We start from the raw sequence: 15,145 nt of genomic DNA, 5'->3' as shown, positions 1-15,145 counted from the left end.
TTTTAGTGCATTTTTACATAAAAGCTTGTTATTAAAAGGTTTTTATGAATTTTCGTATCATATTCTTATCAATTATCGAGCGGTTTTGTCACAAATTTCTTGATTTTCTTTGTTTTAAAGTAGTTTTTATTTTGAAAATTGCTAGATCGAAAAATGACGTCATGTTACAGGAAGTGCCACCTTGCCCTTCTAAATTCTTATAAATGTTACATTAGTTACATTTTCTAAAACTTTTATATCAGTTTTAATGGACGATACACGCCCTACTTTGATTACATCAACGCCGTAGTTCTCATCTTTAGTGTCTGGTCATCTATACTGTCTTGTTCAGATGACCACAAGACCTAGTTCAGATGACCACAAGACCTAGTTCAGATGACCACAAGATCTTGTTCAGATGACCACAAGACCTAGTTCAGATGACCACAAGATCTTGTTCAGATGACCACAAGACCTTGTTCAGATGACCACAAGACCTAGTTCAGATGACCACAAGATCTTGTTCAGATGACCACAAGACCTAGTTCAGATGACCACAAGATCTTGTTCAGATGACCACAAGACCTTGTTCAGATGACCACAAGACCTAGTTCAGATGACCACAAGACCTTGTTCAGATGACCACAAGACCTAAAGACCTAGTTCAGATGACCACAAGACCTTGTTCAGATGACCACAAGACCTAGTTCAGATGACCACAAGATCTTGTTCAGATGACCACACATACAGACCACAAGACCTAGTTCAGATGACCACAAGACCTAAAGACCTAGTTCAGATGACCACAAGACCTAGTTCAGATGACCACAAGACCTAGTTCAGATGACCACAAGACCTAGTTCAGATGACCACAAGACCTAGTTCAGATGACCACAAGACCTTGTTCAGATGACCACAAGACCTAGTTCAGATGAGCACACATAGACAAGATTGATGACGACGTGCTGGCGTGTGTCAGGTGTCTCGACGCAATGTTCGCGACAGATATCAGAGACAGATATCAGAAGCCCACGGCTAATCAGCTGATAAAGATAGATGTGTGGTGATATCTAGACCATGACTCAACTTCTGTTCAACATTGTTCTCGCCAGGTGAAGGATACGTTACAAAGGTAAGACTGGGGTAAGCTAGAGGTAGCCTACATTTTTACAAAAATGTTGAATACTACGGTCAAATCATGTTAGTTAGCAAACACGGGATGTCCAGAAAATGTCTGTCGTCAGTCTGTTTAGATCGAAACGCCCAAGCGAAATTACGGGCACTTCTTACTGACAGATCCAGTTCAAAGTTGGTACGTGGGTCAAGACATGAAGACAATATTCATAAATATTAGATATTAGTAAAGGTATCCAAAAGATACTAAACTCACCCACGCTTTTCTTTATTAGTTATTTAAATAGTCGTGTATTATATATTTAAAGGAAATTATTTATTTTCTACTCTTAGTGCATTATTACACAAAAGCTTGTTATCAAAACGTATTATATGATTTTTACTTTCTCGTATATACGAAGTATAGAGAAAGTCTTGTAACCGTGCAAAAATAAAAAATCGAGATTTTTATAAATCTCGACGCTTTATCGCTCCCTGAGTCGGAAAAAAATATTTTTGCAATCGTGTCCGTATGTCTGTGTGTGTGTCTGTCTGTGTGTCTGTAAACACGATAACTTGAGTACCGTTACATCTAGACTGATGAAATTTGATATATAAGTATTTTATCAAAATCGTAGATGCGTATAAAATTTTGAGCGATTTCCTATAACCGGAAGTGGTACTTTTTCTACATTGAATTTTTCAAAAGCCTATAACTTGAGTACTATTTCAGATAGATACATGAAATTTCACACAAAAGTAAAAGATATAATTTTCTACCTTCTGTTAAATTTTGAGTGATTTCCGTTGACCGGAAGTACTTATTTACGCTATTTCCCATTTCTCAAAAAAACTAATGTAAATTTATAAAGTACTAATAATATTGCGCACTATTATGCATATTTATTTGGCGTTCACTTGCTGTGCAATTCTTTTTTTCTACGAGATTTTATTCTATTTTAAAAACTTTAAGTATTTAAAATGGATTAAAAATCATGTCTATAGCCCGTGTTCCCATCCCCTGTTGTTGTTTTATATAAGAATATTCGAGAAAGTTTAGGGGAAATCACTCCCGGTTGATTTTTTATTACAAGCTTTTATTACAAGCCTTTATTTAACTCACTTCCTCTGTCGTCATTCTGTCTGTCTAGATCGAAACGCCCGAGCGAAATTGCAGGTACTTCTAACGAACAGATACGGTTCGTAGTTGGTACGTGCGTCAAGACATGAAGACAATGCAACATGACATTACATTGGACTTAATTGGTTGCCTGATTAATTTTTTATGAATTAATTATTTTTTTCCAAATTAGTAGGCTGTCTCATGAAACTATTCCGCGCTATTAGACATGCGTCAACACGTACAATAGGTGCGAAATGGTTTTTAGTCATGCAACTCTAGTGTAAATAAAACATAAAGTAGCCTACTAAAAAATTTCATAAAAAACGTTTTAATAAGAAGCTTTTATGTAATAATGCACTAAAAAGTAGAAAATAAATTATGCACTACTATTTAAATTACTTTTAAGAAAAGCGTGGGTCACTTTAGTATCTTTTCTTTATAGTAATTTAAATAGTAGTGTATAATTTACTTTCTACTTTTTAGTGCATTATAACATAAAAGCTTGTTATTAAAACGTTTTTTATGAAAAAAAATTTAACTCACTGTCCATGTCAGTCGTCAGTCTGTCTGTCTAGATCGAAACGCCCGATCGAAATTTCGGGCACTTCTAACTGACAGATTTGGTTCATATTTTGTACATGGGTCAAGACATAAAGACAGTGCAACAAGACCTTAAATTTGACTTAATTAGTTGCCCGATTAATTTTTGATGAATTAATTACAATTTAGTCCAAATTAGTAGGCTGTCTCATCAAACTATTCGGCACTGTTATAGTTTAAACACGTGTCATCAAGTTCATTAGGTGCGCAATGGTTTTTAGTCATGCTACTCTATTGTAAATTTTAAAAAATTTTAAATACTGAAAAAAAAGTCATAAAAAACGTTTTTATAACAAGCTTTCATGTTATAATGCACTAAAAAGCAAAAGGTAAACAATTTCCTTTAAATATATAATAATACACGACAATTTAAATAACTATAAAGAAAAGCGTGGGTATCTTCCTAAGTATTAGATATTAGTAAAGGTATTCAATAGATACTAATGCGACCCACGCTTTTCTTTACGGTTATTTAAATAGTCGTGTATTATTATATATTTAAAGGAAATTATTTTCTACTTTTTAGTGCATTATTACATAAAAGCTTGTTATTAAAACGTTTTTATGCTAACCACTCTTGTCTATGTGCTACCCACTCTTGTCTATGTGCTACCCACTCTTGTCTTTGTGCTACCCACTCTTGTCTATGTGATGCCACTCTTGTCTATGTGCTACCCACTCTTGTCTATGTGCTACCCACTCTTGTCTATGTGCTACCCACTCTTGTCTATGTGCTACCCACTCTTGTCTATGTGCTACCCACTCTTGTCTATGTGCTGCCCACTCTTGTCTATGTGCTACCCACTCTTGTTTATGTGCTACCCACTCTTGTCTATGTGCTACCCACTCTTGTCTATGTGCTACCCACTCTTGTCTATGTGCTACCCACTCTTGTCTATGTGCTACCCACTCTTGTCTATGTGCTACCCACTCTTGTCTATGTGCTACCCACTCTTGTCTATGTGCTACCCACTCTTGTCTATGTGCTACCCACTCTTGTCTATGTGCTACCCACTCTTGTCTATGTGCTACCCACTACAGATGGGAAAGGTCACGGGTTGGTCGATTGTATTTGACGGCAACCAAAAAGTTTACCGACCTGGAGAAACGGTTTCAGGACAAGCCGTGATTAAGGTTGAAGGTCAAATCAATGTCAAGGGCGTTTACATTGGCTGCTACGGCCTGTCCTTAACTAAATGGTCAAGGTTGTTCCAGAGGTCAACAGAGGAGGACAGCATGACCTTAGAGACATACGTCAGCAGAAACATCCGGGTAGTTGACCAGAACAGTGAGTACACACACACGGACAACCCGTACACACACGGACAACCCGTACACACACGGACAACCCGTACACACACGGACAACCCGTAAACAAGATGGACAACCCGTACACAAGACGGACAACCCGTACACACACGGACAACCCGTACACACACGGACAACCCGTACACACACGGACAACCCGTACACAAGACAGACAACCCGTGACAGACAGATGACCCGTGCCGACCCCTGTCCTAGACCCACTGACCCCTGTCCTAGACCCATTGACCCCTGTCCTAGACCCACTGACCCCTGTCCTAGACCCATTGACCCCTGTCCTAGACCCATTGACCCCTGTCCTAGGCCCATTGACCCCTGACCTAGACCCATTGACCCCTGACCTAGACCCATTGACCCCTGACCTAGACCCACTGACCCCTGTCCTCTCCACAGCCGTGCTGGATGCAGGTGAAGCCCGGTACAAGTTCAGCTTCCCCCTGCCCTCACAAGGCCTGCCCTCGTCGTTTGAGGGAGAGTTTGGTGCCATCCGCTACTTCATCAAGTTGGAGCTGGACAAACCGTTTCCTGCCATCAACGACCGCTATTACACCTGCTTCACGGTGCTGGCATACATCAACGTCAATGACGTCATCTACCGCGTGAGTACCACCTCGTTCGCGTCTATCACAACAGTCAGCTTGTCATCTATACATACGCAAGTCTTTTACGTTTGTCATCTATACATACGCAAGTCTTTTACGTTTGTCATCTATACATACGCAAGTCTTTTAAGTTTGTCATCTATAGATACGCAAGTCTTTTAAGTTTGTCATCTATACATACGCAAGTCTTTTACGTTTGTCATCTATACATACGCACGTCTTTTACGTTTGTCATCTATACATACGCAAGTCTTTGTTTCCATTGGTCAATGCAGCAGTTAAAATGTGCTCAAGGCTTTCAGTTTTATAAACGTGCCTGTTTATGTGTATGTGTGTCTGTATGTGTGTCTGTACGTGTGTCTGTACGTGTGTCTGTATGTGTGTCTGTATGTGTGTCTGCTACGTGTGTCTGTAAGTGTGTCTGTATGTGTGTCTGTATGTGTGTCTGTACGTGTGTCTGTATGTGTGTCTGTACGTGTGTCTGTATGTGTGTCTGTATGTGTGTCTGTATGTGTGTCTGCTACGTGTGTCTGTATGTGTGTCTGCTACGTGTGTCTGTATGTGTGTCTGTATGTGTGTCTGTATGTGTGTCTGTATGTGTGTCTGTATGTGTGTCTGTATGTGTGTCTGTACGTGTGTCTGTATGTGTGTCTGTATGTGTGTCTGTATGTGTGTCTGCTACGTGTGTCTGTACGTGTGTCTGTATGTGTGTCTGTACGTGTGTCTGTATGTGTGTCTGTATGTGTGTCTGTATGTGTGTCTGTATGTGTGTCTGCTACGTGTGTCTGTATGTGTGTCTGTATGTGTGTCTGTATGTGTGTCTGTATGTGTGTCTGTATGTGTGTCTGTACGTGTGTCTGTATGTGTGTCTGTATGTGTGTCTGTATGTGTGTCTGCTACGTGTGTCTGTATGTGTGTCTGTATGTGTGTCTGTATGTGTGTCTGTATGTGTGTCTGTATGTGTGTCTGTATGTGTGTCTGTATGTGTGTCTGTATTTGTGTCTGTATGTGTGTCTGTATGTGTGTCTGTATGTGTGTCTGTATGTGTGTCTGTACGTGTGTCTGTATGTGTGTCTGTATGTGTGTCTGTATGTGTGTCTGCTACGTGTGTCTGTATGTGTGTCTGTATGTGTGTCTGTATGTGTGTCTGTATGTGTGTCTGTATGTGTGTCTGTACGTGTGTCTGTATGTGTGTCTGTACGTGTGTCTGTATGTGTGTCTGTATGTGTGTCTGTATGTGTGTCTGCTACGTGTGTCTGTATGTGTGTCTGTATGTGTGTCTGTATGTGTGTCTGTAAGTGTGTCTGTATGTGTGTCTGTATGTGTGTCTGTATGTGTGTCTGTACGTGTGTCTTTATGTGTGTCTGTACGTGTGTCTGTATGTGTGTCTGTATGTGTGTCTGTATGTGTGTCTGCTACGTGTGTCTGTATGTGTGTCTGCTACGTGTGTCTGTATGTGTGTCTGTATGTGTGTCTGTATGTGTGTCTGTATGTGTGTCTGTATGTGTGTCTGTTTGTGTGTCTGTACGTGTGTCTGTATGTGTGTCTATATGTGTGTCTGTATGTGTGTCTGCTACGTGTGTCTGTACGTGTGTCTGTATGTGTGTCTGTATGTGTGTCTGTATGTGTGTCTGCTACGTGTGTCTGTATGTGTGTCTGTATGTGTGTCTGTATGTGTGTCTGTATGTGTGTCTGTATGTGTGTCTGTACGTGTGTCTGTATGTGTGTCTGTATGTGTGTCTGTATGTGTGTCTGCTACGTGTGTCTGTATGTGTGTCTGTATGTGTGTCTGTATGTGTGTCTGTATGTGTGTCTGTATGTGTGTCTGTATGTGTGTCTGTATGTGTGTCTGTATGTGTGTCTGTATGTGTGTCTGTATGTGTGTCTGTATGTGTGTCTGTACGTGTGTCTGTATGTGTGTCTGTATGTGTGTCTGTATGTGTGTCTGCTACGTGTGTCTGTATGTGTGTCTGTATGTGTGTCTGTATGTGTGTCTGTATGTGTGTCTGTATGTGTGTCTGTACGTGTGTCTGTATGTGTGTCTGTACGTGTGTCTGTATGTGTGTCTGTATGTGTGTCTGTATGTGTGTCTGCTACGTGTGTCTGTATGTGTGTCTGTATGTGTGTCTGTATGTGTGTCTGTATGTGTGTCTGTACGTGTGTCTGTATGTGTGTCTGTATGTGTGTCTGTATGTGTGTCTGTATGTGTGTCTGTAAGTGTGTCTGTATGTGTGTCTGCTACGTGTGTCTGTATGTGTGTCTGTATGTGTGTCTGTATGTGTGTCTGTATGTGTGTCTGTACGTGTGTCTGTACGTGTGTCTGTACGTGTGTCTGTACGTGTGTCTGTATGTGTGTCTGTATGTGTGTCTGTACGTGTGTCTGTATGTGTGTCTGTATGTGTGTCTGTATGTGTGTCTGTATGTGTGTCTGTATGTGTGTCTGTATGTGTGTCTGTATGTGTGTCTGTACGTGTGTCTGTATGTGTGTCTGTATGTGTGTCTGTATGTGTGTCTGCTACGTGTGTCTGTATGTGTGTCTGTATGTGTGTCTGTATGTGTGTCTGTACGTGTGTCTGTACGTGTGTCTGTATGTGTGTCTGTATGTGTGTCTGCTACGTGTGTCTGTATGTGTGTCTGTATGTGTGTCTGTATGTGTGTCTGTATGTGTGTCTGTATGTGTGTCTGTATGTGTGTCTGTATGTGTGTCTGTACGTGTGTCTGTACGTGTGTCTGTATGTGTGTCTGTACGTGTGTCTGTATGTGTGTCTGTATGTGTGTCTGTATGTGTGTCTGTATGTGTGTCTGTATAGTGTTGAATTTCTCCCAAGAACAGAAAAGCGTGAGTGGCCGAGTAGAGAAAAGTCTGAGCAAAGCTTTAGGTCTCGGCACCGCGGGTCATCTCCGTCTGGCTGCATCGCTGGACAGGTCGGGCTACTGCCCCGGGGAACAGGTGGGTCACAGGTGGGTCACAGGTGGGTCACAGGTGAGTCACAGGTGGGTCACAGGTGGGTCACAGGTGGGTCATAGGTGGGTCACAGGTGGGTCACAGGTGGGTCATACGTGGGTCACAGGTGGGTCACAGGTGGGTCATAGGTGGGTCACAGGTGGGTCACAGGTGGGTCACAGGTGGGTCACAGGTGGGTCATAGGTGGGTCACAGGTGGGTCACAGGTGGGTCATAGGTGGGTCATAGGTGGGTCACAGGTGGGTCATAGGTGGGTCATAGGTGGGTCACAGGTGGGTCATAGGTGGGTCACAGGTGGGTCATAGGTGGGTCATAGGTGGGTCACAAACATTGATTGGCTGTACAGGAACTCCGTGATAGATATTCTGAAAACCCCACTTCTTAGTAATTTGTTCTAAAAACTATGCCGATAAAGTTTTTGATAAAATTATTTAATTCTGCCAGTTTTGTTTAAATTTTCTGTGATAAAAATATAAACAAATTGATTTTGGCTTATTATTTTTTATTTTCTATAGCTAACGAAAATACCAAAAACATCGAATGTATCCAATCTTTAGTAAAGTCTAACAAAATTCAGATTTTATAATCATATTTCATATGTACATTGTACATGATTTTAAAAATTTTTATGGGCCTTTCCAGTAATTTCGAGGCTTTTGTCGGTTGTCTCCATTGTTTCCATCATTTTATGGCCAGATTTTTGTCAATCTTGAAGCCAGTAATGAAAGTACAAAAGACTGCGGCCTAGTGAAAGCCAGTTTGGTGCAGTTGGTCAGATTCACAGCCAGCAGCGAGAGCAAGACCAGCACCACGGTCATACGCTGCGTTCTTGGTGCCAGACTTGGTGAGTGGCAGGGGTGTCCACCCCACACCTCCCACCCCACACCTTCCACCCCACCCCACCCCACCCTACACCTCCCATCCCACACTTCCCACCCCACACCTCCCACACCACCCCTCCCACACCTTCCACCCCACACCTCCCATCCCACACCTCCCACCCCACACCTCCCATCCCACACCTCCCACCCCACCCCACACCTCCCACCCCACCCCACCCCACACCTCCCACCCACCCCACCCCATACCTCCCACCCTACCCCACACGTCCCACCCCACCCCATACCTCCCACCCTACCCCACACGTCCCACCCCACCCCACACCTCCCACCCCACCCCATACCTCCTACCCTACCCCACACCTCCCACCCCACACCTCCCATCCCACACCTCCCATCCCACACCTCCCACAAATGTCTCAACTCTGACTAATACTTGACAGCAAAAGACAGCAAAGTTGTGTGGCAGCAACAGCCGGTGTTTGTTGATGCTGTCCCACCCAGTAGCAAACAGCTGACCTGTCAAAACATCAAGGTGAGTCTTGGTTGTCACCTGCTTAACCTCATCACGTGATCTACTGACCTGTAACGTGACACCTTTCACGTGACGTGACAATATAAAGTATAAACTCATATGAAGGTTTCCACTTCAGTTGTTAGATGTTGTCAAGTGATGTTTAACTTAACGTGATCAGTGACTTGTGATGAGTGACTTGTGATGAGTGACTTGAGATGATGAGATGAGTGACTTGAGATGAGTGACTTGAGTGACTTGTGATGAGTGACTTGTGATGAGTGACTTGTGATGAGTGACTTGAGATGAGTGACTTGAGTGACTTGTGATGAGTGACTTGTGATGAGTGACTTGTGATGAGTGACTTGTGATGAGTGACTTGTGATGAGTGACTTGTGATGAGTGACTTGTGATGAGTGACTTGTGATGAGTGACTTGAGATGAGTGACTTGAGTGACTTGTGATGAGTGACTTGTGATGAGTGACTTGTGATGAGTGACTTGTGATGAGTGACTTGAGTGACTTGAGATGAGTGACTTGAGTGACTTGAGTGACTTGAGTGACTTGTGATGAGTGACTTGTGATGAGTGACTTGAGTGACTTGAGATGAGTGACTTGAGTGACTTGAGTGACTTGAGATGAATGACTTGAGATGAGTGACTTGAGTGACTTGAGATGAGTGACTTGAGTGACTTGAGTGACTTGAGATGAGTGACTTGTGATGAGTGACTTGAGATGAGTGACTTGAGTGACTTGAGTGACTTGAGATGAGTGACTTGAGTGACTTGAGATGAGTGACTTGTGATGAGTGACTTGAGATGAGTGACTTGTGATGAGTGACTTGAGATGAGTGACTTGTGATGAGTGACTTGTGATGAGTGACTTGTGATGAGTGACTTGTGATGAGTGACTTGTGATGAGTGACTTGAGATGAGTGACTTGAGTGACTTGAGATGAGTGACTTGTGATGATGAGATGAGTGACTTGTGATGAGTGACTTGAGATGAGTGACTTGTGATGAGTGACTTGTGATGAGTGACTTGAGATGAGTGACTTGAGTGACTTGAGATGAGTGACTTGAGTGACTTGAGTGACTTGAGATGAGTGACTTGTGATGAGTGACTTGAGATGAGTGACTTGTGATGAGTGACTTGAGATGAGTGACTTGTGATGAGTGACTTGAGATGAGTGACTTGTGATGAGTGACTTGAGATGAGTGACTTGTGATGAGTGACTTGAGATGAGTGACTTGTGATGAGTGACTTGAGATGAGTGACTTGAGTGACTTGAGTGACTTGAGTGACTTGAGTGACTTGAGTGACTTGTGGTGTATTTCTGCAGGTGACCTATGCCCTGGTGGTGTGTATTGAGGTGCCCTTAGGTCTGGACCTGACCTTGACCCTGCCCATTAAACTGGGAACCGTCCCACTGGGAGTCTCTCTCCCCGACCCGACCACACCCAGAGACCCGGGGCAGCGCCAGGCCGCCCCCTCCAGGGCCCTGTGTTACGTCCCCTGTCAGGCTGGCCTCCAGGCAAGTTGCACACAATCTTGATTCTCTCCCCACACACAATCTTGATTCTCTCCCCCCCACACACAATATTGATTCTCTCCCCACACACACACGATATTGATTCTCTCCCCACCACCCCCACACAATCTTGATTCTCTCCCCACACACACACAATCTTGATTCTCTCCCCACCACCCCCACACAATCTTGATTCTCTCCCCACCACCCCCACACAATCTTGATTCTCTCCCCACACACACACAATCTTGATTCTCTCCCCACCACCCCCACACAATCTTGATTCTCTCCCCACACACACAATCTTGATTCTCTCCCCCCCCCACACACAATATTGATTCTCTCCCCACACACACACACAATCTTGATTCTCTCCCCACCACCCCCACACAATCTTGATTCTCTCCCCACACACACACAATCTTGATTCTCTCCCCACCACCCCCACACAATCTTGATTCTCTCCCCACACACACACAATCTTGATTCTCTCCCCACACACACACACAATCTTGATTCTCTCCCTACCCCCCCCTCCCCACACACACACGATCTTGATTCTCTCCCCACCACCCCCACACAATCTTGATTCTCTCCCCACCACCCCCACACAATCTTGATTCTCTCCCCACACACACACAATCTTGATTCTCTCCCCACACACACACAATCTTGATTCTCTCCCTACCCCCCCTCCCCACACACACACGATCTTGATTCTCTCCCCACCACCCCCACACAGTCTTGATTCCCCCCCCCCCCACAATCTTGATTCTCCCCCCCCCCCACACACACGATCTTGATTCTCTCCCTACCCCCCCTCCCCACACACACACGATCTTGATTCTCTCCCCACCACCCCCACACAATCTTGATTCTCTCCCCACCACCCACACACAATCTTGATTCTCTCCCCACCACCCCCCCCCCACACAATCTTGATTCTCTCCCCACCACCCACACACAATCTTGATTCTCTCCCCACCACCCACACACAATCTTGATTCTCTCCCCACCACCCCCACACAATCTTGATTCTCTCCCCACCACCCCCACACAATCTTGATTCTCTCCCCACCACCCCACACACAATCTTGATTCTCTCCCCACCACCCCCACACAATCTTGATTCTCTCCCCACCACCCCCACACAATCTTGATTCTCTCCCCACCATCCCCACACAATCTTGATTCTCTCCCCAACCATCCCCACACAATCTTGATTCTCTCCCCACCACCCCCCCCCCCCCCCCCACACAATCTTGATTCTCTCCCCAACCATCCCCACACAATCTTGATTCTCTCCCCACCACCCCCACACAATCTTGATTCTCTCCCCAACCATCCCCACACAATCTTGATTCTCTCCCCACCACCCCCACACAATCTTGATTCTCTCCCCACCACCCCCACACAATCTTGATTCTCTCCCCACCATCCCCACACAATCTTGATTCTCTCCCCAACCATCCCCACACAATCTTGATTCTCTCCCCACCACCCCCCCCCCCCCCACACAATCTTGATTCTCTCCCCAACCATCCCCACACAATCTTGATTCTCTCCCCACCACCCCCTTCATCCCCCCCCCTCCCAACAATGAGACTTGAGCTTTGATTGTTCCAGACATTTGACCAGAGCCACGGGCCGTTTGTTTACCTCAGTCGTCACGCTCCCATGACAGTGTATGTCGACCAGAAATCCGCCGCTAGGGGGGGCGCAGCTGCTCTCCAGACCACGCCCAGTTGTGCACCTCCCCATAACATGAACACAAGTGACAGCCTTTTAGCTGCAGCTAGAGATGAAGCCGCCACAACTAAAGGCGCTGAAGCCGCCACAACGAACCTTTGTCCAACAGCACCGCCTTTAAACAACGGAGGTGCGGCTCCCCCGACCTACGAGCAGGCAGTAGCCAGCGCCCTGACGCCCTACTTACACCAGCCCGGAAAGGGGTGCGTGTTGATGCTTGTCTTCCAGGAGACGGACGCCGAGCAGGTCAGGCAATGTTTCAGACAGAACCTCCCGAACTTGATGCTGCACAAGGGGACAATTCTTTCCTACAGCCTACAGGTAGATGCTCCCCCCCCTACCGTCCTCATGTTATGTGTGGACGTTATAAATAGATGCCCCCCCCCCCTACCGTCCTCATGTTATGTGTGGATGTTATAAATAGATGCCCCCCCCTACCGTCCTCATGTTATGTGTGGACGTTATAAATAGATGCCCCCCTACCGTCCTCATATTATGTGTGGACGTTATAAATAGATGCCCCCCCCCCCTACCGTCCTCATGTTATGTGTGGACGTTATAAATAGATGCCCCCCCCCCCCCTACCGTCCTCATGTTATGTGTGGACGTTATAAATAGATGCCCCCCTACCGTCCTCATATTATGTGTGGATGTTATAAATAGATGCCCCCCTACCGTCCTCATGTTATGTGTGGATGTTATAAATAGATGCCCCCCCCCTCATGTTATGTGTGGACGTTATAAATAGATGCCCCCCTACCGTCCTCATGTTATGTGTGGATGTTATAAATAGATGCCCCCCCCCCCCTACCGTCCTCATGTTATGTGTGGATGTTATAAATAGATGCCCCCCCCCCCTACCGTCCTCATGTTATGTGTGGATGTTATAAATAGATGCCCCCCCCCCTTACCGTCCTCATGTTATGTGTGGACGTTATAAATAGATGCCCCCCCTACCGTCCTCATATTATGTGTGGACGTTATAAATAGATGCCCCCCCCCTCATGTTATGTGTGGACGTTATAAATAGATGCCCCCCCCCCCCTACCGTCCTCATATTATGTGTGGACGTTATAGATGCCCCCCCTCATGTTATGTGTGGACGTTATAAATAGATGCCCCCCACCCTACCGTCCTCATATTATGTGTGGACGTTATCAATAGATGCTCCCCCCCCCCTACCGCCCTCGAATTATGTGTGGACGTTATAAATAGATGCCCCCCCCTCATGTTATGTGTGGACGTTATAAATAGATGCCCCCCCCCCTACCGTCCTCATATTATGTGTGGACGTTATAAATAGATGCCCCCCCCTCATGTTATGTGTGGACGTTATAAATAGATGCCCCCCCTACCGTCCTCATATTATGTGTGGACGTTATAAATAGATGCCCCCCCCTACCGTCCTCATATTATGTATGGACGTTATAAATAGATGCCCCCCTACCGTCCTCATATGATGTATGGACGTTATAAATAGATGCCCCCCCCTTACCGTCCTCATATTATGTATGGACGTTATAAAAAGATGCCCCCCCCTTACCGTCCTCATGTTATGTGTGGACGTTATAAATAGATGACCTCTGACCGTAAGCTCGGTCTTTAGTTGCAGGTTCTCCCGCCCTCATCTACGTCTGCCATCTTCCTGCACTTCCAATCTGCGCCGACCGGTTTAAGCTGGTTTCAGAACATGAAGCTGTATGACCCGGCCTTGACCTCGCGCTGGTGGGTCATGTTGGGAGAGAACAAGCTTGACCTTGGCTCGCCGGGTCGCCTGCAGGACTACACCGCGGCCTCTCTGGTGCTCATGCGGCGCCATCTTGCCTTCAGGCCAGACAGGAACTACACGGAACTCAGGCAACGTCTGCTCAAACAAAGTTTGAACCCGACCAAAAAAAGATTTGGCGGGAAAACTGTGTTATCGTCTGCTAACGTGACCTTCCTCAGCGGAGATTGGTCGGAGTTTCCCGCCAAAAGTGAGGAGCTGACGATGGTTTACGTCCAGTGGCCAAGCGTGCAAGACAGCGTCCAGTACAGGCAAGCTTTCCGCACCGATCCAGACTTGGTCCAGTACAAGCAGCTGACCCAGGCGGCCTACACGACCATTTTTACCTGCGGGTTCGCCGTCGGTGACGTCAACACTTTGACAGATTTACATCTGTGACAGATTTAACCGTGTGACAGATTACATAAGTGACATTTCAAGAGAAAATTTTGTTCTTAAAAATCTCAATCCATGTTAAAAATATTAAATATCTTAAAAATAAAATCCCAGAACGTTCTAGAAATATTTACATTCTAGTTTTCTAACATACGCTTGTGTTCTGTTAGTTTCTTTTGTTTTTTTTTTATTCCTTTTTAGTATAAAAACCTTCCAATCAAAATATGGGGAGAAAATATCAAATTTAGAGGTTGCCATATCAAATTTAGAGGTCGCTATATCAAATTTAGAGGTCGCTATATCAAATTTATATTTATATAAGCCGACCCGCGGCGTATCATATGCCGCTATTTAGTTGTTTTATTTTCTACTTTTCAGTAATTCATAATTAGTGAATTCGACAGTACCAATGCTGCCACTGAAAATATTTGCTTTAAAACACTATCAGTAGTTCGTTAAGGACGATAACCCCACCCCCTGCCCTCCTTTCCCCCAACTCTAACCCCTACCCTACACCCCCCCCCCGTGAAAGCAGCCTCCTCTTAGTTACCTCCCCTAAGTTTAAAATCGTTTAAACTAAATTACCTGCCCCTAATAGCGTTACTAAACCCGGCTCTACGATTGTAAACATTTAGCGTGAACCAT

At 45.1% G+C, this 15,145-nt stretch overlaps 1 protein-coding gene across 1 annotated transcript; it reads left to right on the top strand.

Annotated features, from left to right (window-relative positions):
* The first annotated feature begins 1,030 nt into the window (after positions 1-1,030).
* LOC131957802 (uncharacterized) lies at positions 1,031-14,650 on the top strand. Its single transcript, XM_059322599.1, has 9 exons — positions 1,031-1,111; positions 3,857-4,103; positions 4,535-4,740; positions 7,577-7,693; positions 8,404-8,551; positions 8,990-9,081; positions 10,402-10,593; positions 12,217-12,660; positions 13,946-14,650. The coding sequence occupies exons 2-9, from the start codon at positions 3,857-3,859 to the stop codon at positions 14,501-14,503; spliced, it is 2,004 nt and encodes a 667-aa protein (XP_059178582.1). The 5' UTR covers positions 1,031-1,111; the 3' UTR covers positions 14,504-14,650.
* Positions 14,651-15,145: the final 495 nt, after the last annotated feature.

This window comes from Physella acuta, unplaced genomic scaffold, assembly GCF_028476545.2.
Source record: "Physella acuta isolate Inbredline_101_S28 unplaced genomic scaffold, ASM2847654v3 ptg000081l, whole genome shotgun sequence".
NCBI classification, from domain to species: Eukaryota; Metazoa; Mollusca; class Gastropoda; family Physidae; genus Physella; species Physella acuta.
The sequence above is the reverse complement of the archived record's forward strand: the minus strand, read 5'-3'. Positions and strand labels throughout refer to the sequence as shown.

Coding starts and splice junctions, on each gene's coding strand:
- LOC131957802 (XM_059322599.1), top strand. CDS start 3,857: ATGGGAAAGGTCACGGGTTGGTCGATTGTATTTGACGGCAACCAAAAA. Junction 4,741..7,576: donor TCAATGACGTCATCTACCGC/GTGAGTACCACC, acceptor TCCCAAGAACAG/AAAAGCGTGAGTGGCCGAGT. Junction 12,661..13,945: donor TTCTTTCCTACAGCCTACAG/GTAGATGCTCCC, acceptor CTCGGTCTTTAG/TTGCAGGTTCTCCCGCCCTC.